General features: G+C 40.1%; 2 protein-coding genes across 3 annotated transcripts; both read right to left on the reverse strand.

The window, feature by feature from the left end:
• Window positions 1-1,379: 1,379 nt before the first annotated feature.
• On the reverse strand, window positions 1,380-11,762 carry acvrl1 (activin A receptor like type 1). Its single transcript, XM_080899107.1, has 10 exons — window positions 11,105-11,762; window positions 6,301-6,372; window positions 5,246-5,482; window positions 4,726-4,931; window positions 4,516-4,615; window positions 4,000-4,146; window positions 3,626-3,901; window positions 3,288-3,485; window positions 2,433-2,563; window positions 1,380-2,323 (listed from the first exon to the last, which is right to left on the reverse strand). Exons 2-10 carry the CDS (start codon window positions 6,368-6,370, stop codon window positions 2,180-2,182), a joined length of 1,509 nt encoding a protein of 502 aa, XP_080755233.1. The 5' UTR covers window positions 6,371-6,372; window positions 11,105-11,762; the 3' UTR covers window positions 1,380-2,179.
• Window positions 11,763-15,145: 3,383 nt separating this feature from the next.
• ankrd33aa (ankyrin repeat domain 33Aa) lies at window positions 15,146-23,042 on the reverse strand. 2 transcript variants are annotated; one of them, XM_080899588.1, is made up of 5 exons: window positions 20,951-23,042; window positions 19,085-19,402; window positions 18,813-18,942; window positions 18,587-18,727; window positions 15,146-17,587 (listed from the first exon to the last, which is right to left on the reverse strand). In XM_080899588.1, the coding sequence occupies exons 2-5, from the start codon at window positions 19,340-19,342 to the stop codon at window positions 16,782-16,784; spliced, it is 1,335 nt and encodes a 444-aa protein (XP_080755714.1). In that variant the 5' UTR covers window positions 19,343-19,402; window positions 20,951-23,042; the 3' UTR covers window positions 15,146-16,781. The 2 variants fall into 2 exon arrangements, with proteins under 2 accessions (XP_080755714.1, XP_080755715.1); XM_080899589.1 differs by lacking the exon at window positions 20,951-23,042 and adding an exon at window positions 20,519-20,625.
• Between the last annotated feature and the right edge of the window lie 2,499 nt (window positions 23,043-25,541).

The following is a 25,541-nucleotide window of genomic DNA, read 5'->3' on the forward strand; positions in this document are numbered from 1 at the left end:
ATTTTGAGAGAGAGTTACATCCGTTTGCAATTTCCAGTCCGAAAGTGTAAAATAATCGTGCATCCAAACATAGCACAAGGTGTTTTGGTCCAGCTCTATTCAGGATTGTTGTCTCTCCTCAGGGACCAAACCTGTCTATACTAATACATTCATCTGCCTCCAGCTGAGAATGTAGCTCAGGAAGAGGTGAGCCAGGCTGCAACCAGGTGCATTAGGGACTTTCTCTGTGCCTGCTTTTATCACCTGTCCTCTTACTAGCACTCTCACTGATCTATCCTTGGGCCTAACTGTGTCTGCACAGCCTCCTCTGTGGCTTTATATCTGTCCATTATCGGCCCTGTCCAATTTATCTGCACATTTCTTCAGCGGGCATTGTCTGCTGAACAAATCTCTCCTGTCTCTACAGAGCCACTGGGAATGATCCCACAGTGAAAAGGAATACACAGAGGAGGAAAACACAGGGAGATGTGAGATGGGCTTCTGCACTCACTGACACACAGCTTGGCCTCTCTGATACTTCAACAACCCCCTGCAGTGTTAAAAATAACCAGCTCCTCATCTGACTGACCAGACAGACTGGGACTTCAAGGGAGTATTATCTCACTGGCATTTGTTCAACAACTAGGAAGACAGACAACACACACACACACACACACACACACACACACACACACACACACACACACACACACACACACACACACACACACACACACACACACACAGACATAAACAGATAAAGAGCAAGCATGACAGATGCAGAAAGAAAACATTGGAATGCTAATATTACGCAAAGGGGATGAAGCCGAAAGTCTTATTTTCACCAGTGACCAGGCAACATTTTAAAACTGTTGCACAGTTTTAATTCCCATTGGACATTTCTTATTCTTTTTGACATTCTGCTCCAGTGCTTAACTTTCAACATATTTTCTATGTGTAGTTTTTTTATGTATGTGTGTATTCATATATGTGTATGTTCCTCCTTTTGTAACAGGATCTAAAAATTAGTTTGAAATAGAAGTCCTCACATTCAATATTTCCATAAAGGAAATCCAAAGCAGAGAGAATATTGAGGCAATTATTACTCAACTAAATCATTTGACCCAGAGAAAATGTATTCAAACAATACACTGAAGGTCACATGAGAGCTTTTTAAATGTAGCTCCTACAAATTGTAGAGAGACTCTCTAATTATCTGATGAAGAATTTTTTTCATCTTAATTTTAAGATACACTGCAGATAAAATAAAATAAAATAAACAAACAAAACACTACACAAATCTCCCATGTAAGGAGTATGGATTCTTGTTTGTCTGATGACCTCTGCTGGTCAATGTGAGAACTGCAGTAATAGGTGCTTAAAAAAACGTAAAGCAGAAATATTTCCAAAATATAATTCTTTATTTAAGGTATCCATTATTACATGTATGTGAATTCCTTTACTGATCATAGTGGTTGTGATGGTACATTTTAGCCTTACAAAAATGTATGAAAAAAGTTGTTTTTAAAAAAAATTTTTTTAAAGCAACATTAACACAGTCTCATTTCTGAATAGTAGAAAACAATATCTCTCCTGAAACATATTTACAATATGGTTGCAAAAGAAGACATCAAATTTAATTCTGTTACATAAAAATGTATTTACATCTAAATATCTCACTGCTTTTATGTGCAGATAATATATGCTTAGTTTAGTTAAGTTAAACATACTTACAGGACAGGTAATGTACTTTCATTTGAGTGTATAAATACTTACATATTTCCTGTCTTATCTGTGGTTTTAAGGATCATTGGTCATTTTGGGAAAATCCACATTATACCTAAGAGAATGATTTTCCATTCTGTCACAACAATGAGAGAGTTAGACAAGGAGTACAAAACTATGTTAACTGTTTTGTGATAATTAAAAATAACTGGCCTAAACCTGAACTAACTGAAATGTAGCTCCCTCATTTATAGAGGTATTAAGTATCATGGTGGATGAATGTTTGCGTTTGCAAAAAATATAACATTTGGTACAAGAGGCTCTAGATGCTTCTACACAAAGTCATATGGTTTTAATATGATACAGACACCGAGTGAGTGATTAGATCAAAATATGGTAATGATATGCACTTCATTTGTTGGAATGTGGTGCAAAATCCCTTCTGGTGTTTTCAATCCAGTTTCCTCGTTTCAGTCTAGAAATCCTGCTTCAGTTTTTCAATGCTGAAGTCGTCGTGGTCCAGTTTGGAGAGAGTCTTCCTTATTCGCAAGGCTGTAAGGCGGGCTGTTGGGTTCTGGTACCAGCACTCCTTCATGACCTTCACGATGGCTGACAATATCTTAAAAAGGCAGAAAAAATATAAAACACCACATTTCCAAAATGTAATTGTACTTTTGCGTTCATTTTTATGTCTACTTGTGTGTGTCTGTTTATGCCAAATAGCCTACTGGGTGAGAATGGAGTCTGTTGTGCAGACTGGGCCTCTGCTGGTCCACACACACCACCTTTTTCATCTCCTCAAAGCTGGGATCCGAGGGCACCAGGTCAAAGAAGGGTGGACGGTAATCTTCCACAATGCCTAAAAAACCCCCCAAAGTTAAACAGTGGATCACTTGTTCCCCTCTTGTCATTCAGTGGGGTGATCAAGCAAAGTAAGATGTCAGAATTATCAAATTAAAAGCCCAGTGAGGTGTCTTGTTGTGAGGGTTATCTCTTCATACATCTGCGGAACACAAATGTGTTTTCATATGAAGCCTGAAAGAGCACACTCAGAGACTCAGACAGGCTGCGGTGGGAGTTTTGTAAAGCATGTCTCGCTAAACAAGAGAACGGGGAGAGATATGAACTCCCTGGTGACTACATTGGGATGGAAATCTGGAAGTCATGCACACACACGCATACACACACACACAGTCATTGGTGCATGGCTGTGTGCTTGCATATAAAAATTGCATGCACGGGCATCTGGACTATGTACAAGTGAGTGCTGACACCAGATAAGACTGTTTATAATTACTGCAGTGCTAATCATGAGAGAGGATAGCAGAGGCAGACACAGACTAGAAAAACACTGGCCTGCTGAGAGACATGGGACTGGCTGCTTGTTCTATATACTCTACAAAAGCAGACAGACGTGTGACAAAGAACTTGTTTTTAACACGCTCGCTCGTGTGATGCATTAGCTTCATAACAAATTTGTGGATATATATCTACATTTGCTTCCTGAGGTTTAATCTAAGGCCAGGTTTTTCTGCTAATGGATGGAAAGGCATAACATTAAAAACAGATCACTGTTAACCTACCATTGACAAGAGTCCTGCGGGTAATTTCCCAAAAGACCAGCCCGAGAGCCCAGATGTCAGTTTGCTTATAGGACTCAAAAACATCCACACGGATAGTTTCATCCAGCACCTCAGGGGCCATGTAGCGCTTGGTCCCCACGCGAGGGTTATTGCCCATATCGAGGTAGTCATGGGACTGAGAGTGTATCACTGCTAAACCTGAGGAACGAATGAACACAGAAAAAGCTTTTAATTTACAGTACAATACACACTACAAAATGCATCTTTAAAGAGCTCTTTCTCTAAATACATTGCTATAAACTGTTAGCAGATTTTGTGAATATCCTTGCAAACCTTACCGAGATCAGCGATGCAGCACTGTCCGTTGCGCTTTACCAGAATATTTCGGCTTTTCAGGTCTCGGTGGGCAATAGCTGGTTTTTCCTGGGAGCTAACAATCTCAGTGTGGAGGTGGACCAGGCCACAGGTCACAGACAGACACATCCTCAAGCAGCTCTCTGGGTCCAAGCTGCTGTACTGCAAGAAATCGTAAAGAGACCCGAGCTCATGATAGTGGGTGACGAGCCACAGCTGGGTACTGGAATTCTTGGATGTCATGTCGGAGGCTATGAAACCTAAAAAGCAAAAGCAAACAGAGAAAATGTTGCTGTTTGAATGTTTTTTCTTAAAGGTGCAATTTCTTTTCTTTGGAGGCGAAGGACTGGTATCATACCGAGTATGTTGTCGTGTCGCAGCTGTACAGTATTGTAGATCTCTGTCTCTCTAAACCAGGAGTGCTCATCTCTAGAGGAGAAAATCTTGACGGCGACACTTTCCCCCATCCACGTTCCCCTCCAAACCTCTCCATACCTGCCTTTGCCTACGAACAAAGTGACATCATTAATTGCAAATAAATAGAATAGAATAAAATAGAACAGAGTTTATTTGAACGTGCAAATATAACAAAAATTAAAAGAAAGAAAAACTTCTCAACACGCACACGCACACACACACACGCACACACGCACACACACACACGCACACACGCACACACGCACACACACGCACACACACACACACACACACACACACACACACACACACACACACACACACACACACACACAAAAGTAAAGACATCAAGCTGTCATGAATATCTCTATATCCCATACAATTTTCATGCTCGACCACATTTCCAGAATATAATTTTACTTGTGTGTTCAAAAAAAGGAAGAGAAATGAGACTGACCGACACACTCAACAAGTGAGATTTGCCTGGCCATAGTTCTCTGGACAAGATATGGAAGCCCTGTCCCACTCCCTGATGTACAAAACTCATCATAGATATTCTGGTGAGAGAAAAGAAGACAGGCAGGCATTTAAAATCCACACGTAACAACTAAAAGACAGGAAAGTTTTCCTGTATTCTGTCTGACGTCAGCCATGAAACGTCTCTTACGCCATATGTGGGGTCATCTCCACTGGGGACTTTGAGTATTTTGACATCATGGCCTTCAGCATCTTGTAGTCTGCGGGCTGCACGTCGGAAGCGCAGGAGTAGTATCAGGCCAAAGACACAGGCAATAACAAATAAGAACAGCAGGAACAGGGAGATCCACAGCGCTAGGTAACCAGCTTCTGGGGGTGTCGGTGTCGGGTCCCCATCTGGAAACACAGAAGAAGTCAGGAACATACACACATATAGACACAAAGAAACTGAAAAGATTAAACTCATGAGATAAAATTCAAGTGGCATGACATTGATATGTTCTTACTGACCACAAGGGGGAACCAGCTGCTATCTAAAGGGAAGCTACAGTAATATAAGTGCAAAACAGTGCTAGATGTTAACTGAACTGTGGAGATGAGCCAGAGGCCCAACTGAAATAAGACAAAAGCATTATTTACAGGGACTAGCTCTTTGTTTCTTGGATAATGTGATGTTCCAGTATTGAAAAGGAAAGGCTTTAGGTACTGACTTATGTTTGGAGGCACTGTGAAGTTGGAGTTGCAGTAGTCCTCTCTGCAGCACTTCGTAAAGTAGTTGGGCAAGGAGGAGTGGCACTGCACTTTGGTGACCTCACTGAAACAGCCCAACTCCTCATATCCGTCTTTCATCCAGTTATAAAAACAATGTTTTCCCCTGCACGTTTCATTTTTACATGTGCCTTTGTCATTTTTGCAGGCACACAGCAGATCCCCATCATCTGTGGTGTCTGGAAAATACATGAAATCAGCACTGAAACAAGTTGGAAGATGGGGGGTCATGTAATAACACAAATTACGTCCAGTAAAACAAAGCCAAAAACACATGAAATTCAAGTATTCCATCTTTGTTTTGAGAGAAAATGTAAAAATTCTAAACTCTACCTCCTCAAATATAATTAAGTAAATAGTTGTTATAGAAAGGTCTAAATAAACAGATACTTTTTATATTTTAAATCGTCATATTTTTGAACTATGATACTAAAAAGGACTCAGTGGATGGATAGGGTAACATATAACTTTAAATGTTAAAGTGTAGCATGTGTGCATGAAAAGCCACAAAACACCTTTTGCTATAAATGTGTTATAAAAAACCCAAAACAAGCAGAACTCTGCAGAAACCATAAATAGTTTACGGTGCTGCAAACATTTTTGGAAGCTAAGAGGAAGACAGGCTGTGATATAGCTCAACCAGCCCTGCAGTTGGCATTTGACTACCTTCACCAGGCACCCGTTTATTCTGCCATTTCACATCTGACAGGTATTGCACAGCCTTCTTGTCTCAACTTGCTTTCTGGAAACAACTACTTATGTTTATGACAACCAGCAGACTGAGCCATCCAGTCTATGTGCAGGCTGCAGATGCAAAACAATACCTATGAGGCGCATTCTCAGTGGGTTCTGCAGTGCAATCAGACCCTTCACATTAGTCTAATCTGATTTAGCGTCAGAACCAAAAATACTCTGTAATGCACCTTTAATTGAATGAAACAAAGGGAATGTCCTCACAGTAGTGAAAATTATTTTCTACATCCGACCGCCAACTCACCTCCATGGATGGCAGACGTCCACAAAATAACTCCAGCTATCAACCCTGTGAGCACAGCAGAGCTTCCCATCTCTGAAAAAGCAGGGAAACCAAAATATTACCAAAAATATTACCAGGTAATGTAATTACATAATGAAAAAAACAATTGGTGATGTTTAATTATTAGGAGCTGTCTCAAAATCCAAAGGTTTAGGTAAAAAAAAAAGTCAGTTGGGTAATTAATATTATGAATTCCGCTTAAATTTGCATACAGTTACTGAACAGCGGCTGAACAGGGGCTAAAGCTCAGACTCTGAGGAGGAAGCAATGAGGTAAAACAAACAGTCAAAGGGCCCAGCCTGTCTGCCTGTGTTGTAATTGCATTGGGTGGGAAAAGGGGTCTTAGGGGAAGCAGGCTGTTCAGAGTGTTTGTGTATGCGTGCTCAGATTATGTGTTGCGCTGTGCTAACCAGGCTCCAAGCCCGCCGACTCCAGGACTGCCCCTGTCGCAGAGTAAATGTTGATGGCTATGCTTCCTGCTATTGAGTGGCCCCACCCGGCTGGCCGGCGAGACTCAGGTCTGCTCATTGTTTAGAGCTGCACTGCTGAGAGTCACGCAATAAGAAGGCATCACATAAAAGTCAGCCTCTCTTGCTCCTCGGACCTCTAACGTTGATAGCAAGGATGAACTTAAACCTGTTAGATTAAACTATTAAAAGTTGCAAAATATGAAATAAACGATGAAATGTGAATTTTAATTTAGAACTCTAGAAACACATTGGGAAATGTTGGAGCAGTGGCATGTTTAGCTCTGTCATATCACCTCCTCTTTTAACAACATGATGTAAGTGTTTTGTTACCGAGGAAACCAATTTTCAGCAAATCAGCAGTTTGAGGTCTCATTTCATAATGTGCTAAACGTTTTCAGTGGGTGACAGAATTGAAGTGCAGTTCATTACCTGGACTCTTTTACTAGAGTGCCATGCTTCAGCTTGTCATAGTATATGTTTATCCAAAATTGGTATGTTGTATATTAAGGTTACAGATGTTCACAGATGTTCAGGTATGTATATTAATAGACAGCATACCATCATGGATGCTAAGGTTTGAACTTTCAAATCAGCCAGTCACATGGCAGCAAATCAGTGCATTTAGGCACATAGTCAAGATGGTCAAGATGACCCGCTAGAATTCTAGTCAAGCATCAGAATGGATGGGGAAGAAAGGTGATTTAAGTGGTTTGAGCGTGACACGGTTGTTGGTGCCTGACTGGCTGGTCTAAGCATTTCAGAAACTGCTGATCTACTAAGATTTTCCCACACATCCATTTCTAGTGTTTACAGAGACTGGTCCAAGAAAAGAGAAAATATGGACCCGGTATCTGGGCAAAAATGTCTTCTTGATGCCAGAGGTCAGACAGAAATAGACAGACTGTTTGAAGCCGACAAGACGCAACTGTAACTCAAATAACCACTCGCTACAATCAGTTATGCAAAAGAGCATCTCTGAATGGACAACACATTGGTTTGAAGCAGATGGACAACCGCAGCAGAAGACCACACCAGGTAAAAATTGGACAACAGAAAATGAGAAAAATGCTGTTTGGTCTAATGAGTCTTGATTTCTGCCGTAGCATTCAGGTGGTAGGGTCAGTTACAGAAAGCGTATTTGTTGATCATGTCAATACCGTTCATGACCACAGCGAATCCAGATCCCACAGGATAACGTGCCATGTCACAAAGCTCTGATCATCTCACAGTTACCAGATCTCAGTCAAGGGGATTCCCTCTTGGATGTTGTGATTTGCATCTTGGACATGCAGCAAACAATTCCCCAGCAACTGTGTGATGCTATCGTGTCAATATGGGCCAGAATCTGTGAGCAGTGCTTCCAGAACCTTGTTGAATCGTTGCTACAAAATGCTTAAAGCAGTTCAGAAGGCAAAAGGCAGTCCAATTTGATACTAACAATCAGTAACTTGTTAGTATGGGTGGTGAGTGTATTTGTTTTAAATAAACATGAGATTTAAAAGGTTTCTAACCCAACTCAGCAGATAACGGCAGTCACTCATTCAGTGTTGTTTGCACGAATAATTCTAATAATCAGACTGTTTTCTGTTTCCCTTCTCTTTAATTAATTAAGCATTTACTACTGACTGCTTTCACGTGAGATGTTTATGTAACACGATAAACTGTAGCTACACTAGGAATCACCAAAAGTCAATGTTCAAACTGTGGCACACTCTGCTGTGAGAATTGTAAAAGAAAAGCTCTCAGATTGAAGTCTCAAAGACAAAGCAAGGGTGATTTCGCAGGAGCCACATCACTCAGCATTAGTTCAAGGCTCACTTCAAGTCTTTGGTGTTTAATAACAGGCGCACAGCTCTCCTTTTTTCAACTTTAAGCCTTCACAGCATCTCAAAATTGTAGCTGCAGAAAAATCTAAGTTGCACACACTTGCACATGCTGGCACACTGTGTAAATTACACAGAAGTTATGCTTTAAAAAAGGGGATTACAGAAAAAAAAAAATCTATCCAACTGCACATGTCTCATAGCAGTTAACCGTTGAACTTTGGATGTGTGGCAGCAGAACTTTCACATGTCTGCTAAAAACCACGGATATCCGCTTTTAAATTTGGCACATCAAGCCACATATTTTACAGGATGTAGTCACTTTGGTGATTCCATCAAATCGTGTCAAATGTCACTGATGAGAAACCAGATGGGTAAAAAATAAAGATGAATATTTATATATGCTTGGCTCGCATTTAAGTGCATCTTTCCTTCAATTCTACGGAAGATCTTCTTTAAAGTTTCCTATACTTATCAAAGTGTCAAATCAAACATGAAACTTATGCTAAGTTAAGATATTTCTGTTTCCTATTGGTTAAAAATATCACACTAAAATGATCTTTATACATTCTTTGCATCTAGGGTTCAAGCTCAGTGCACAACAACCCGCTGCACACAGCTCTGGCACACTAAAACCACAAGCTATATTCTACCAAACAGCAAAGCGCACTTCCTGAATCACTCAGACTGAATGTAAACTGTGTTAAATCTGTGGGTCCAGGAGAAGAATAGGATAAACACAACTACTCCTACACAATGTTCTTATTCTCGGTGGACAACTGACAACTGGATATAATTTTACCATGCACTGGGTCCTAATATGAGAGTGCAGTAATCACAACCTCAATCGTGGGCAGCCTAACTTTATACTCCAGCAAACTTCCTCTCTAAGCTCTCTCCTGTTTGTCTCCATTCTGTCCTAAAACTACACAGGGGAAAAGATCCACTGACATCGCTTCCTGTCATCTACAGAGAGACAGATCTCTCATTCCATCGCGATGACGGTGTAGTTAAGAGCTGGATTGGGAGGAACAGCAAAGGAGTCTCAAACTTCCTTTCTGCTGGGCCTCGTTTCACCCCCCCCCCCCCCCCCCCCCCAAAAAAAAAAAATGGAGGAAAGTAACTTTAAGCAGAGTTACTGTAAAAGCTTTTATTCTCAGCTTAAACATCACATTCAGTCATTTTAACGTTTAACCTTTGCGTGTAATCCAGTGATTGTCATCAACTGCCAGTAACCTTGGCAGCACTGTGCCTTCTTTTCAAGACAAGCTTGGAAGGATTTATGGCTTACTCAGTGCTCCTAACATGCATACCTACAATAGACGTTGGTCAGAGAATGGAAAAGACAAATGAAATATTATTGTACCTCACACATACGGTGCACAGAGAGTGGCCTTTGCTTCTCAAGAAGAAGAAGAAGGGAAAAAAATGCATGAAGATCTTGGTATGAGTGATGCACCCTGAAGAGATCAGCAACAGCACCCACTTGGAAAGAACCTGTGTCACTTTTACAATGAGCTGCAGCCAAAAGACACTTCCTGTGTGTGGATGTGTGTAAATCTTTGTAAGCAAATGTCACATTCTGCACACTTCAAAATGAATGGACTTTTCACCTTAAAAGATTTGTTAGAAAAAAAAGGTCACAAGGCATATGCCAGTAGTTCAGGAAGTACCCACATCCTTATTTGGGTAAAAATAGCCATGCGTGAAGAATAAACCCTGTGTATGAAAGAAAATCTGTGTTTTTAGTAAGTGTGCAAAGATACTATCAGTAAAGCACTCTTTCTTTTTAAGTTTAGGAAGTGGACCGATGTTTTCTATCAATGTTACATTGAAATAAAATTGCAATACAGTGATACAATTAAATGACGTAGGTGGTCAGTGAATGCTGTTTAACTACTTCAAATGGGCCTATGAATGAGATGAATGTTTCTCATATTTATAAGATATAAAACATAGGATATGTTAAATCCTTATGTTTAAAGTATGAAACAACTACAGAGTGACCACTACTTGAGTTTTAGGACTGACACAGATAATAAAATACCACAACAAGCCACATTTGACACGTAACACACGCAGGGCAGGGAAAAGTAAGCACCTCTAAAATCAAGTCTACTAGACCACAATTTTTGCTGTGGGCTATTTAAATTGTGCGTAGTGCTCAGTTACATAGAAATAAATAAAGGTAGTTCACCGTGTCCTGTGCCACAATATAACAGATTAGCTATGATAACAAAAACACGGCAAGTAATAAGAAACAAATACCGCAGTTAAAATCTGTAAATGCTGTTAATTCTGACTTGAAGATCAGGCCATTTGACACCTGTTCACATCTGGAAACACGTGGATTGATGTAAGCCGCTGTCAAAAGGTAACTTTTAATCCGGTGTTACAGTGTTACAGTGCTACAAGATTCATAATAATAGTTCAGTGAACAGAATAAAAAGAAAACAAACCCACGACCATTACCTGTTTCTGCTCGTGTTGTTTTTGTGTTTTTTAACTTGACAGATGTAAACGCCTCACGTCTCCCATATCAAAGACGGCTCCAAGCGCTTCTCATTGGTCCAAGTTTTGTCAACGATAGGTAGAAGAAAGCTTTACAATGCCAACAGCTTCATTTTCCCTCCGTCTACACGGCCCTAATGCAGATGTTTCCCCTCACAACTCTCATCCTTCGCCGCTTCGATGACGACTAAACGACGTTTTTGAGAAAAGTACGTCCTTTTTTTCCTTCACCCCTTCACGGCCCCCTCGAATTAAAGTTAAAAATCGTAAATACACACACTTCTTAAAAGAAAAAAAGGAAGAAGGGTGGCAGCGTGGCAGAAGTGAAAATGAAAAGGCAGCTGGTGGAGTCCTGACAGGGGGACAAGCTGTAACTATCTCATCTCGGTCCAAATCTGCGCTGATAAACCGAGAACACAAACCGCCGTCTTTTTGGAACCACACTCCTTCCGCTTTCTGGCTGTTCCCCACCGAGTCCTCTACTTACTCACTAAGTAAGAACACTTTGGGTCTTGTCTGCGTTCCTGATTTAAAGCCAAGATTGCAGATTTTTAAATAGTATACAGTTCTGTCCCACCCCTTATTGTCCCACCGCACAGGGTCTGCTCGGCCTGGAATGTGTTCTCATAGTGGTTTTCCTGTTGCTTGCTAAACCTCTCATTTTCCTTTTCCCCTGTGTCTGCGCCGCACCGAAAGGAATGCGCTTCAAAGGCCCCTCTATGATACAATAATATTATTGCAAGTGAAGCCAAGAAGAAGCTAGCGCTTATTTATCTATTTTATCAGCTGTTAAAAATCAAAATTCTGCTTTTGCAAGAGTTCAGAAGCCACTGCAGGGTTTATCCTAAACTTGAGATCAGACTGTTCTCAATACATTTCATGTAACAGATGTCTGGTGTGTCTGTTTTCTTGCAACAACCAATTCAAAAAACCTTGTCAAAAATGTAAATATCAGGTCCAGCACTTCTTCTGTTGAGCAGTCTGTGAATACTCAATATTTAATGCATGATTTCCTGTCCACCTGGTGGCAGCACAAACAGGCTGTCACTACAACAGCCACACATTAGAAAGTTTTCAAGCTATGCTACTGTCCTGCAACTAGTGTATACATCTATCTTTGAAATATGTAATTTTTATTAAATTTCAGTTTCATTTATATAGCATCAAAGCTACTGTCACCCTAAGCTTTATATTGTAAGGTAAAGGCCATACAACAGTTAGCAATAGCGCCCTACGAGCAAGCACCTGGCGAAAGGCAAAGCTGCTTTTTAACAGGAAGATAGAACCAGGATCAGGAAGGGGCGGTGAGAAGAAATAGAGGGAGATGGGACAAAAGAGACACAAGAAACCCAGCAGCCTGGGCCTATTGCAGTATAACTAAGGGAGGTTTCAGGGTCATGGCGATCCATATGATAAAATGCATTACTCTGTTTTGGTCTCTGCTAATTTCTGACAGAAATATGTGACTCTTTAGCTGCTAAACCATGGTTTGTTATGTACTGTCACCTCACAGCATGGAACAATCAGCTGGCTGAGGCCTCTCTGTGTCACCTTTGCATGTTCTCCTTGTGCCTGCATGGATTACCCTTGATTCCTACTACAGTCGAAAGACAGGTTAATTTTAAACTCATCAGTGATGAGTAAATGTTTTCTTGCATGGTTTCTCTGTGTTAGCTCTGTGTTACACTGTTGGCTTGTCCAGAGTGTATCACCAACGCTTGTATTTGTGATAGGCCCTGACCCCAACATGGATAAACAGTTTAAAAAAGCAAGGCTTTATGAAACTGGTTGTTTTGGCAAAAAAAGAATGCAAAGGGAAAATATGAACATGCTTGATTTTATCATCATTTTTCACTTCTAATTACCACATTGTAATGTTTTTCAGAGAACAATGGCTAGCAAACCTAGCTCGAGATTCAGAGATATGGTGAAAAACATGATTTGACAATGAACAACTAGAGCAGATTGTGGACGAACTCAGTGCTTTCAGGGTTGTTTGGACAATGGGGCACCTTGATCGCTTGAGTGTTGAGAGTTAACAGACATGTTGAACTCTGCATATGCATCTTTATGCGTCATGCAAGTCAAACTTTAAGTAGCAATGAGCAAAACAAATTGTTAATGGAAGGTGACCTTAAGACATATGTTTCCTTTAAGAAATATATCCTGCTTCTCTGGATGTCTAATGTATGTGGTGGGAATTACTGTGTGGGTTACATGTCCACTCAAGCTGGGTACAGCATATTTGTGGTCAGCAGTCATTGTGTGTCTTAAGTGGCAAATACATTGCTGCCAGAGAGGCTGCACTGTGTGACATTACTTCCTTCAACAGCGCCTGAGAGAGATGTCTTCATGTCTGTAATATGAATTCCCCTCCTGGTTCCCAGGCGTCATAATCTCTCCTTTTTGGCTTACGGCAGCAGACACAGCTGGAAGCTCTCACATCAGCTGTCATGTAGAAGAGAGCAAATTGTTCTTTTTGAATTCAGCAGTTGTATTTTCTTTCCCACTAATCCCAGAGGTTTGAAGAGCTTGTTTCCTCTGGGATTTTCTTAAAGAGTCTGTTTTTTGAATAATCTAGAGTACAGGAAGTGTTAGTTGATTTAAAAAAAAGAAGCAAATTGTTGATAAAGAAATGACCTTTTTGACTTGCTCATTTATATCTTTGAACAGCCAATAACTTAGCCACAGACAGCATGGTGCACACAACACATAAGCTAAAATGTTGTGTTAACTTTGGTCATAGTTGCCTTTACAGGGTGGTACTGCGTTCTGAGAGTTTTGCTGCTGAACAATCCAAACACCCTGACCCAGTTTATGTGTATAAAGATGTGTGTTTACTGCTTGAGTCTGCATAGACATGGCAAGAGTGTTGTTCTTTCAGTGAACTCTAGAGAGGTACTTATTTTAAGCCTGACCTCAAGTTCCCCTCTGAGGTGGGGAAGTTAGCCACAAACGTGACAATGTTCCGATTTTGTTTTTCTGTTTAGCTGCTAGTTCATTGTTTGCTCAATAATCTTCAAAATGAGTCATATAAAACACAATCAGTTTGTTAGGCATAAGATAAGATTGATTTTATGTTATCACCCATGAAAGCTAATTGTTGTGTAACGATATTGCACAGCGGATTAAAAGATTACAGGTCAGAGTTCAAAAGTCATGCAGTGCCACTGCAGCGAGTGCATCACGGGCTTGCTTAAGAAAATCTATTTAACTTCATTGTGAAAGTGTGATCAAGGTTACGACACGGGGCTCGTCAGTCACATGCAGATCAGGCAGGAAAATGTTGCCCTGGCGGTGAGTCCCTTCTATATTTTTCATGAAACAAAACTGCAAGAAGGGGAACGTACCCGTATAAAAGAACTGTTACGAAGGTAACCTTGAATTCTTTTCCTGTTCAAGTACTATGCATCACCAAATCACCACTATTCCCAGAATTAAATCCCAGTTTGCTTATGGTTCTGGTTTGGAACAAGCTGGCTGCTGACCTCAGGTCAGTTCTAACTCTGTCTACAGTCAAAAACAAACTTAAATCCTTTTTATTCTCACAGGATTGTATTTAATTTCTATTTTATTAAGGCATAGTAGATCAGGGTAGTTTAAAAATATTTTTACGTTAAACATATTGAGTCTCTATGTTTTTAATAATCAACATTACATCAAGCGTGATATGATTTTAACACAGACCTTTTTCACAGTTTCTGAAAGCAAATTGATGATAAAGAGGACATTTTTGACTTGCTCATTAATACTGTTGAATAGCAGGCACAATAGGCCTACATATGTGTTTATCTTTTACGTAAAACACATGTAGTTAAAGTGTAATCAAATCACTGCATAAATTAAATTGCCATTGCCAAATGGTCACTATGTGATGACACCAAACACTAATATTTTGTCAGTAATAAAGACCAACACACAAACCTTTGCAAAGGTCAGTCAGTTTATTCCAAACTTACACACACACACACACACACACACACACACACACACACACACACACACACACACACACACACACACACACACACACACACACACACACACACACGAACACGCAGACACAGTTTCAGTTTTACAGACTTTATAAAGATGTTGAAGACCTGAGCTTTTTGCATCTCTTGTTTTGACTTTAAATGACCCCAGAAATGATTGTCTAAATTTTCACCACAATGTATCTAATTATATATAGTTTTCAGAGAACACAATTAAACATATTTAGCTGTATTTGGGATATTTATTGCAGTTAAATGCATGATTTATTATTTATTATTTTAGTTCGTTTATCTATAAAGAGAATAATTTAAAAAATCCCAAAATTAAGCTATAGTCCACAACAGGTTTCTGTTCTTGAATATGCAGTTTGTTATTCTGATGATAATAATATGCTTATTGTATATTTCCCTGAATAGCAACAGTACTCGTTTTCAAATAATAATCGATGAAACAAACAATATGAAGCAGCAGGCTGAAGATTTCTATTTGCATCCCACTGAGCATTGTTTTCCAGTATGAAAGAAGATGCTTCAGAGATGGCTCTGTTCCTTTTATAGTATCACACTCACATCATTTGCGTGACACAGCAAAACACAAAAAAGAGCAAAAGAATCACAGAAAAGATGACAAATTAAAGGAAAACCTGAACCCTTAGTCCTTGCAGTTACATTTTGCAGGCATGGCTTGGGGTTACTTGTCTCTGTACACATTTGATACTTTTGGAATCTGCAAGGTTGCAGTGACTGCTTTGATTATCAGGGAGAGTCCTTGCAGATGTTCACATATGCCTCCAGTATACCTTTTTAAGAGACATTAATAGTGTATTAAACCTCCATTCAGGGGATGCTGGGTCCTTGTCATGGCTCACTGAGACGCTTAATGGAACTGAACCATAGATAACACACTTGTGCTTTCCATACGGCACAAACTAAAAAACATCTGTAGTAGTTGGTTTGTTGTAATACTGCTACTGCACAAACTGTGCATTCTTCCTTCAAGCAGAAGAGAAAGTAAAATAATAAGAGCAGCTACTTGTTCATGGTTTCTGCAGCTGCCATGCACAAGTCTGTAAGGGAGTATATTTCAGGTCTAAGAGGGGATAGAAATCAGTGTTCCGAGTCATCATAATTATTCCATGATGGAGCATTTCTCACTGATTTTTTCCTTTAATTTGTAGCTTAAATTGTTTTGTTTTTTTGTGGTTTTTTTTGGCCTTTCACGGTCTTTGATTAAATGTGACTTTGATACATTCCCTGAAGGCATCTGATCACATACAGTTGGCTATGGGCTATTTGGTTATATTGCAGTGAAATACCACAATGGCACGCTACTGAGAAGTTGTTCATGAAATGAAGATGGGTAAAATCCTTTTATAGAGAAAAATAACACCATCGCAGGTGTGTGCAGTCAGTGTAATTGCATCCTCAAAAAAACAATTCACCCTTTCAGACAGGAAACCAGTAAACCACAGTCTCTGGAAAACCAGATTCTATTTGGTTAGCATAATTTTTCAGCTTGTACAAAGATGCTGAAAAAAGCCATCCAGTGCATTTTCCAGATCAAGGTTCACCCATGTGTTTCCCTTGTCAGCTGCTCACTTCAGAACTGTTTTGCTAGAAAGAAAAAAATGGGCGTTTTCACTTCATGAACGTTTGGACCCCTTGGATTTTTTCTGTTCCTCTTTTTCCTTTTCTTGCTTTTTCTTCTCTCTCTTTTTTTCCTCCTTGGCTTCCTTGTACTTCCAGACAGGAGGTTCCAGGTAACCCTTTTGCCTTTTGTTCTTTTTCTCCTTCTTTGGAGTGCGCTCCCCAGATTTTGTAACTTCAATTTTGGGAATGCAGCCTGAGGGGAAGATGCTGTTTCTGTGTGCCATGCTGCGGGGGATGAAGCTTTTCATGCCACCTGTTGGTGAGCTTTGCCTGCGCTCTGAGTCTTGGCAGCAAGAGGTCAGTGATACAGAGGTGGCCGACACAGGTGAAGCTGAAGTGATGGAGCCATTACTGTGAGACACCATGCTCTCCTCCAGTTCCTTGCTGCTGTGCTTGTCAAGCAGTTCCGGTACAGCAAATCGTCGCTTGCCAATCTCTGGGGGGCTGGTGGGACAGAGTGGACGGCAACCAGTAGCTATCAAGGGGCTGTGGATGCTTGTAGTCATCCGCACCATGTGGTCCATGACCCCATTGTCTTGGGGGTCATGTGGGAAGCTGAAACTAAGACTGTCTTTTAAGCGCTGCCTCAGCTTCTGACCTGCTGTTTTGGCTGCAGTGGCCTTTGCCACCAGTAGCTTTAGCTCAGGCCACTCAGGAATGTAGCTTTCACAGAACTGTTCTGCAATAGGACGAGTTTGCAGGCGACGCAGTCTGTTCAGAGTCTCAAACCTTCCTGTCCTAAGAACCCAGTCCTTTAGACCTTTCCCCTGGATGAGGTCGACTGCATTGATATCTGCACCTGCACACCGAGGAGAGAAAACAGTAGAAATGTTGAGTGGGAGGAAATCAACTGCCGTCAACTCAGCGTAACAACACCACCATGTGGTGATTTTTGGAGCACAGGTTATTAGGTAGATGGCAAGCATCAGTATGGTGAGATGGGACAAAAATAGCTGGGAATACTTTTTTTTTAACTGCATAATTTTTTTATTTTTAAGTTTTACACCTTTTCATATTATATTACAGTAATTAAGTAATAGAAAAACAACGAAATAACAAAAACCTCTGGTGTTTTTCTGCTATTTACACATTTGTTTTTTACAATATAAACCCAAAGAGTCATGCTGAGAGATTTCTTTATTTACTACAGCAACATTTCTTTATGTTGCTTATGTTGCTAAACGTCTTTACACTGACAGAGGGTATACTATAAAAGTAAACAATAAATAAAACTGAAGTAACTGAGGTGATCTGGCCCACCTGAGATCAAACTGGCTGTATGTGGCCCACAGTGTAAGATGAGTTTGACATCCCAGGTTTAACCAATTTCTGGCTGAAGACGCTTAGTCATGTCTACTCAGGAGACTTTGGAAGTCTACTTGGCAAATAATCAAGGCTTTAACTGACCAAATATACACACAGATATTTTTGTTGCACACTATGAACACAGATGGATTATAGATTAATGTCTGACATCATTAAACTTTAAATAGAACGTGGACTGAATTATTACAGAGCTTTCTTAAATGTGTCCCTGCACAGTTCATACAGGACTAATCTCTGTAGTCCAGAAAAAAACCAGATTAGTTGACAGATCGGATGTCCGGCTTTGCCCTCTATATTACATATATAGGACATTAATAGATTTGTTATACCTATAAGAGTTTAATTGCAATCACACCAAACCAAATCCTCTACATCTGAGGTGTACATCCTGACTCTCCATGTGGGCTTGACATTCGGTCACAGGTGAGGGACATTGTTAGAAGATTTGATGTAGAAAGACATCTAGACGTACCATGCATTAGCAATGCGGAGACACACTCTTCTCTGCCTTGTAGGCCTGCCTTGATGAGAGCTGTGAACCCACGGGGGTCCCTGATCTCAGTGTCCACACAAGGGTAGTAGTTAAAGATATAGTTCAGGATGGTGATGAAGCCTGGATTGAAAAGATTATGTTATGTTAATATTCTATGATCAGCTTAGGAATTGATGTTGAAGTCATCTGATGTCTTCAGATGTACCTGCTTGGGCTGCAATCATGACAGCAGTGTTGCCATCATTGTCTTGATGGTTGATGTCTATTAATGGGCATGTGTGAAGCAAGGCGACGATGTCCACAAAACCCTTGGACACAGCCAGCATCAGCCCATTCTGAGGGGAAGAAGATATAAATAAATAGGCCTATTATAGATGCTGAGGTTACCTTTCTTCATTAATTGATTTAAAAAAAAAAGAAAAAAAGTCATTGTCATAGTACCTGTGTGGAAAAAATGAGAAGTGACATTTATCTCACCCTGCCATTGATGTCTAGCTCCATGACCTCATCTTTTGTGACTCCTCTCTCCATGATGCTGCGCAGGGATGCAGTGTCATTCTTGGCACAGGCCTCGTACAATGTTTTAGCCGGCTCTGTTGATTTTCCGTCCCTTTCATAGATGGGAAGCACGGAGTCGTCTGAAAGCACACTGCCCGAGTCAGAGTCATCCAGGAGGATCTCTGAGTCGTCAGATGGGCCACTGCCCAGGTGTGGGTCGTCATTTGCAGCAGCCATTGGAACCCCCGCTGACTCTGGTCACACCTGGGTGTCAGGCCTGCAGCAGAGATCCCTTATCTTAAACAGAAAAATGTAAATGTTGTTATCATACACACGAAATGAACACAGTTCACACAATTATTTTCCGTAGCCACATATATAGGTTCAGATTGAGCAGACAGGTGTTTGTTGTTGTAGTTAAAGGGGGATAACGTTTTTCAAAAAAAACAATGCATAATCTACGAGCAGCTTAGAGTTCATTTGCAGTAACGTTACCTTCGACAGATGTGCGAAACACTGAAAGCGCTTTTCCGGGTGTACACACATTATGTATGCACACAAAACTGCGTGCACATAGTTTGAAATGTGCCGATGTCTATAATTCGTTTTTCCTTTGCAAAAGCCAAATCCTAACAAGTGCTGCTGTCTCATTCCAGTCTCGTTTTGGCAGGTGTAAGACCTCTTCCCCTCCTTAGACCAGTTCACGTGTGATTGTGAGACGAGCAACACAGACTGGCAGCTTTTAAAGTTAGCATTTTAAATAGATCTGGTGACCTGAAAAGGCCTTGTTTAAAAGGCATGAGGCCTAAAGAGGATGAAGAGCTTTACCTCAGCCCTCCTGTCAAAGTAAGTCTCTGATTTACAACATAGGTAACCTCCCTGTGTAACATGCTTTGCTGCCAGTTGATTTTTCACTGGCAACACACAACAGAGAAAGACAGTAAATACTTATCACCTTGAAAGCAGTCTCATAATTTAAATATATTTAAGACAACTGAAACGTAAATAATGTGAAGGCACAAATCTACACATAAATAACAGCAACTATAAAACAAGAAATCCTGCAGAGCCGAGGTCGCTCAGTCTGCACAGTGAAGTGAAAGAAGGCATAGGGACACTCAACTGGGATGAAAAAGGCCATATGGTACTGGAAGCAATGGGAGGCCAGTCTAGTGACAGCATGTGTCATGGTGTCTTAACACTGTTATCCTGTGCTTCCATACATCAGCACACTGGCATATCCTGTAGTGTAAAGTTTGTATCTAATGTGTAAATATACTTTCAAGCCACTGAAGACACTATTTCTCAAGACTCAGAAATATGATAGTGTCAGCTAGTTCTAATTCTCTATATTTTAAAGACTGGAAATAACAGAAGAGCTGGCTGTGGTCCTGCATGCACCACAAAACTCACCCATTTTTTCAGCAAATTAGTTTTGCACCTATTGTCAGTCACAGTAATTAGAAGTTATTCCAATTGGTTATCTTTTTAATAAGCTCTTGTTAACGTCCATAAATCCCTTAATCCCACGAGCAAATGCTTGTATTTCAGCACTCTGTCATGCACAGTTCCCACACAAGTCTTTTCTCTCTCTTCCTCATTCTGCACAAACATAAAATGCCCTGACTTTAGTGTTGATGTGTAGGCCACTGTGGCCTCCACTTCCTGTTGAGCAACACCTTGCAATCTGGCCAGACATCTTACTCTGAATTCTAAATGTCAGCTGTCTTTTTTGCCTTTTAACGGTGGAATAAAGATGATTAAAAAGGGAATGTTCATAAAAACTAAAGCAAAAACAACACATGTCAGAACAAATATTACTAAAAATAATAACACAGCTCTCACCTGAAAGCAGTTCAGCCATGAGTTAGTCCTCTTCTTTTTTTTCTCCTCTGGTTTCTTACTTCCTCTTGACAGTTAAACCATCCTGGACTTCCACGCTTCTCGCTGGCGCTTAGTAGAACCTGGTTAAGGCTAAGTTTCCCAAAACTGACTGCAGCTCCAGATTTTCCCCTCCCTCCATTTCTACTAGTGCCCAGTAAGGTTGCCTCATCAGCCAGGTCCCAACATAGACTCTGCTGTCCTAAGTCAGCCAACGTGCTCTCTTCCTCTCATCCTGATTACAGAAGATTTAAGGATTAAGAGAAGGAAACAGACAGCGGCCAAACTTGCTCCCCTTACAGTCTTTTGAGTTGGTCTGCTTCTCTTTCTTCTCTCTTTTACTTCTCTCTGATCTCTCAGATCTCTCAGCTGCCCATCTGCAGCTTTCTGCTGCCCGTCTGTTGTGTCAGGGCAAACCCCTCAAACTGTCCAAAAAAAGTCCTGTGACTGAATCATAGAAGCTGTTGCTCCCAAATCTGCTCTCTGCTGCTGAGGACCCCGTGCCTGAATAATTCCAGTGAGTCTGCCTAATGCAAGGCAGAGTCTCGGGTCTGTTTTGGAATGGAAATCCATCTGCTGGGACAACAAACTAACATTTATGGGGGAAAAACAATGGCACACAAGATGAAGTTATTGTGCATTGGCACAGACACTGTGGAAGTGAGTGTAAGCACCTGGTTTGAAAATGCCCAGTCCTTACATTATGAGGCATGAACAGTTAATACATTTTGTTCAGGAGGAAGTGCTTGCATAAGTTATATTTCATTATCCACAAACTTCATCTGTAGGTATTTAATTATCATATTAACATGATTATTTAAGCAAGTCTGATATTGAATCCAATATTATAACGGAAATAAATTAGGTTAACTTTTTAGCATTGTTGGTTTAGTAATGTCCCGTTTGAACCGTGACCACAGCCTTTCTGCTCACAGTGTCGAATCTCATATGTGGACAGGAATATCCTGTTAACAGGTGTATTCACAGCATCAGTGTTACAGTTACGTGGGTCCAAATGTGCATGTAAACAGATTAACCCTTATATTAAATTAGAGTAGGGCCAAGCCTTCACTTCAAGCATATGATTGTTGGCCTGTGTTATGTGACAGCACCTCTTGTTCAGAGGGGTTGCTGACTGCCCTCTTCTGATGAAACTTGGAAATGGACAGCCTGGACATGAGTACAGTTTGTGTGGTGGCATTCAGCAAGATAAAAAATAACATGATTCCTCACTGTAGGCCTTAGCTACTACACTTCCAAATGAAATATACAAACTTTTAACAAGGCATGCAGACAATTTAGGCTTAATTTAAACAAATTATAATCACTAAATGCTCCTGCATTATTAAAGATCAACATTATTTCAAGTAGCAGATATCATTGCAGAGCCCAGTCATAACTGAGTAAAGCTGTTATAATAAAGGTTGGACATTCATTCAAAAGCTGCTTGATCCTGAGAATTATAGATGGTTATCTGCTTTCAAGAGTTAACAAACAAGCATGTTGATAACAGCCAGCTGAAGCTGACACACCTCCAACATCATAATCCCAAGAAATCCCATCAAATGTCCCACTGACAAGCCCTTATCCGAAGACACCTCTTTGGCTTTAAAGCATCAGATTGGACCTATAGTGTCACAGTAACCTTAACCGTCACTGAAAAGGTTCTATGTTTAGACACAAGACCCTGAGGTAGGTCTGATATGAAACACAGGAAGAGTAGAAAAGGGCATGCCTGTGGGGGGAAGATTATAGCTTCTGGGAGCAAAGCAGAAATAAAATTGACAGGAAATAATACAGAGGAAAAGGAAGTCTGTTTGGCATGACAGGGTGGGGTAGTGATTGAGGGTGTACTTTGGATGTTTTCCGTTTTTCTTTAAGATCTACAAAAAAAGGCCAATCAAGTTTACCAGATGAGGGCAGCATAGCACATTTAGCAACCTCTAAGTCATTTTCTCAAAGAAAATCAGTTGTGAATGAGATTTAGAAGTTTAAGTACATTTTGTTCTGATTCCCACCTCTTGATAGTACTCAGACTTTCCTTTTAGGGTCGGGGTTATTTTCTTTCTATTCTGCAAATTCCTGACAGAGTCATTTACTCATCACTGTGAAAGGCAGCCCAACCTCTCCCCAGACACCACATTACCCAGCACAAATCAGCGGTGGAGCAAAAGAAAGAGGCTTGGGACAAAGTGGACTAAGTTTAGCCAGCTTAGTGACTGATTCTAACAACAGCAATGTGCTTAGCTAATATTAGACTGTTGGCAGTCAGTGCAGGACCGTGCATCTGCTATATTAATTCCATTTATCTGCTAAAGACAGAACCACCTCTAATGCTATTTGCCTTAAAGCACGTACAATCCTCCAGCATCCAGGAAATAGTTAAACATATTTTAAACATATATTTAGATCATGTTATTACAAATGGGAAGATAAGGTGTGGTGGAGTTGCTTTAATTGATGAGTAAGTAAATACATTTTGCATTGACAGAGAGGATTTGTTCAGGGATGTGGGATTCAGACAAGAAATGAAGCTTCATATGGACAGCATCATGGTTGGGAAAAATTAAGGAAATAGGGCAAAATAAAATTATGAAAATATTCCCCCTCCCTGTCGTTGGAATTATATATATATATATATATATATATATATATATATATATATATATATATATATATATATATATATATATATATATTTAAAAAGATCTTTTAATGAAATAAAAAGAACAAATATATGTTTGATGGACACATCTGGGTGTGTAGTGTAATATGCTTGTTATTTAGATGCCTTTGGATGTGATGGTATAATTTCTTACTTACGTGATATAGAAAAGCATTGCATCCATGTGATAGGGCGATACGTGGGGTACACTCTGGACAGTTGAGAAGTCAGTTGCGAGACTAACTCAGAGAGACAGACCACCATTTACACTCATATTCACTATAGAATACCAGTTTATGAAAATGCTAAAAAATGGTTATTAGAGTCTGTTATTAAATAAAAAGTCATTGCCAGGCAACTGTGGCTTAGCCCTAAGCAGTTGCTGATGTGTTCATAGTTGGTGAGGGAAGGGAAAATTTTGAGAGATGTTTTTTTATGTGTTCTTTACACAGCCTGTCAGTTTCCTTGAGTTTCTCACACACATTCCTGAGATTTACTCAACTAAGCCCCAATGGTGATGATGTACTCGTGCAATAAAAAATACCAGCATGGCACATAAACCAAACCAGAATGTCAATGACATAATAGCTCATCCAGCTCACGATCCATCACGATTCATGGCTAATCCCCTGTGAAACAACAAATATGACCTTGACCTTGAGCACAGTTTGAGCCATTAGGTGATCATTTTGCGTTGTGTAAGTTTGACCAGTACTTTAGGAGGAGTAGTGATTCTTGTGAATTATAGGCAAGTTTACAGATGAACAGATGCTTTTCTGGTAACTTTCAGTTTGAGACAGACACAATGTTTTTTTTTCTATTTTAATAAAGTTCACAACCAGGTTAGGTATGAGCCATGTATCAGCAAACAATTGTCCAACCTGTTGTTGGTGTAACATTACCAATGTTTCAACTCTAACCAGACAGCAGGGTAAGCTATGGCTGTGAGAGTCAGCCAACATGTAATACACCAGGGATCTGAGACGAAAGGAGGTAAACAAGCATCGGTGTTTGCTAGCTCATTCTGCTGGGACATATTCTTAGCGTATTTTTATTGTGTAATTTTGTGTATTACAGAATGCAATAAGAACATACTGCAGGGATTAATTGGTTTCTCTAACTTTAATCTGAATTATACATTCAGAATAGAGGAATTCATTAAACATTAAAAAGGCACACTAAAATGAGGGGAAGACAATAGAGATGTCTTCCCCTCATGAAACATTTATGCTGCGAAGACCTTTAAAGCTGTCTGTCATGGTGGAACCATGGTCACCTTTGGCCTTGACTATATATGACAAAAACAGGAACACAAGCAGCGCTCTGGCTTAGGAAAGGTAAAAACTCTGAGACATGGATGTTACTTGATATAAAAGCTGAGACTGGTGTATAAAAAAAGAGTTTGGGCCTGGGTGGGTTTCCAGGTGATTAAAAGGTACCTATCTGTTTCATCAGATTAAACTGACACCTAAACCAAGAATTATTCTTTAGATGAGTAGCTGCTATTTTCAGGTTTGGTTATACAACCTTTGAGAGTTTGTGCTTGAGCAGAAAAAAAGTGGAAAAAAGACAAGAACATTAAGAATATAATGCTTTTTATCCAGGCAAGCTGTCTTTAGGACTTTTTATTTTTTAGATAATTTTCGGTCTGTCTGCATTTAGTTGCACAAAATCAAGATCCAGTTTCAAATAGTTGTTTCATTGACCAAGCTGTTCTTTAAACAGAGGTGTACAAGTCAGCATTACATTACTGTTTGCCCCTTGACCTGCTAAATGAGTCAATCAAACAAAGTCATGCAGCTGCAATCCCAGCTGAAAAAGGCTGGTGTCAATACCCGTCCACATAGCTGAACAGATACCCTTCTATGCTATCAGTGCTATCTTATGGAG

Source organism: Rhamphochromis sp. 'chilingali', assembly GCF_963969265.1.
Source record: "Rhamphochromis sp. 'chilingali' genome assembly, chromosome: 12".
Lineage (NCBI taxonomy): Eukaryota > Metazoa > Chordata > Actinopteri > Cichliformes > Cichlidae > Rhamphochromis > Rhamphochromis sp. 'chilingali'.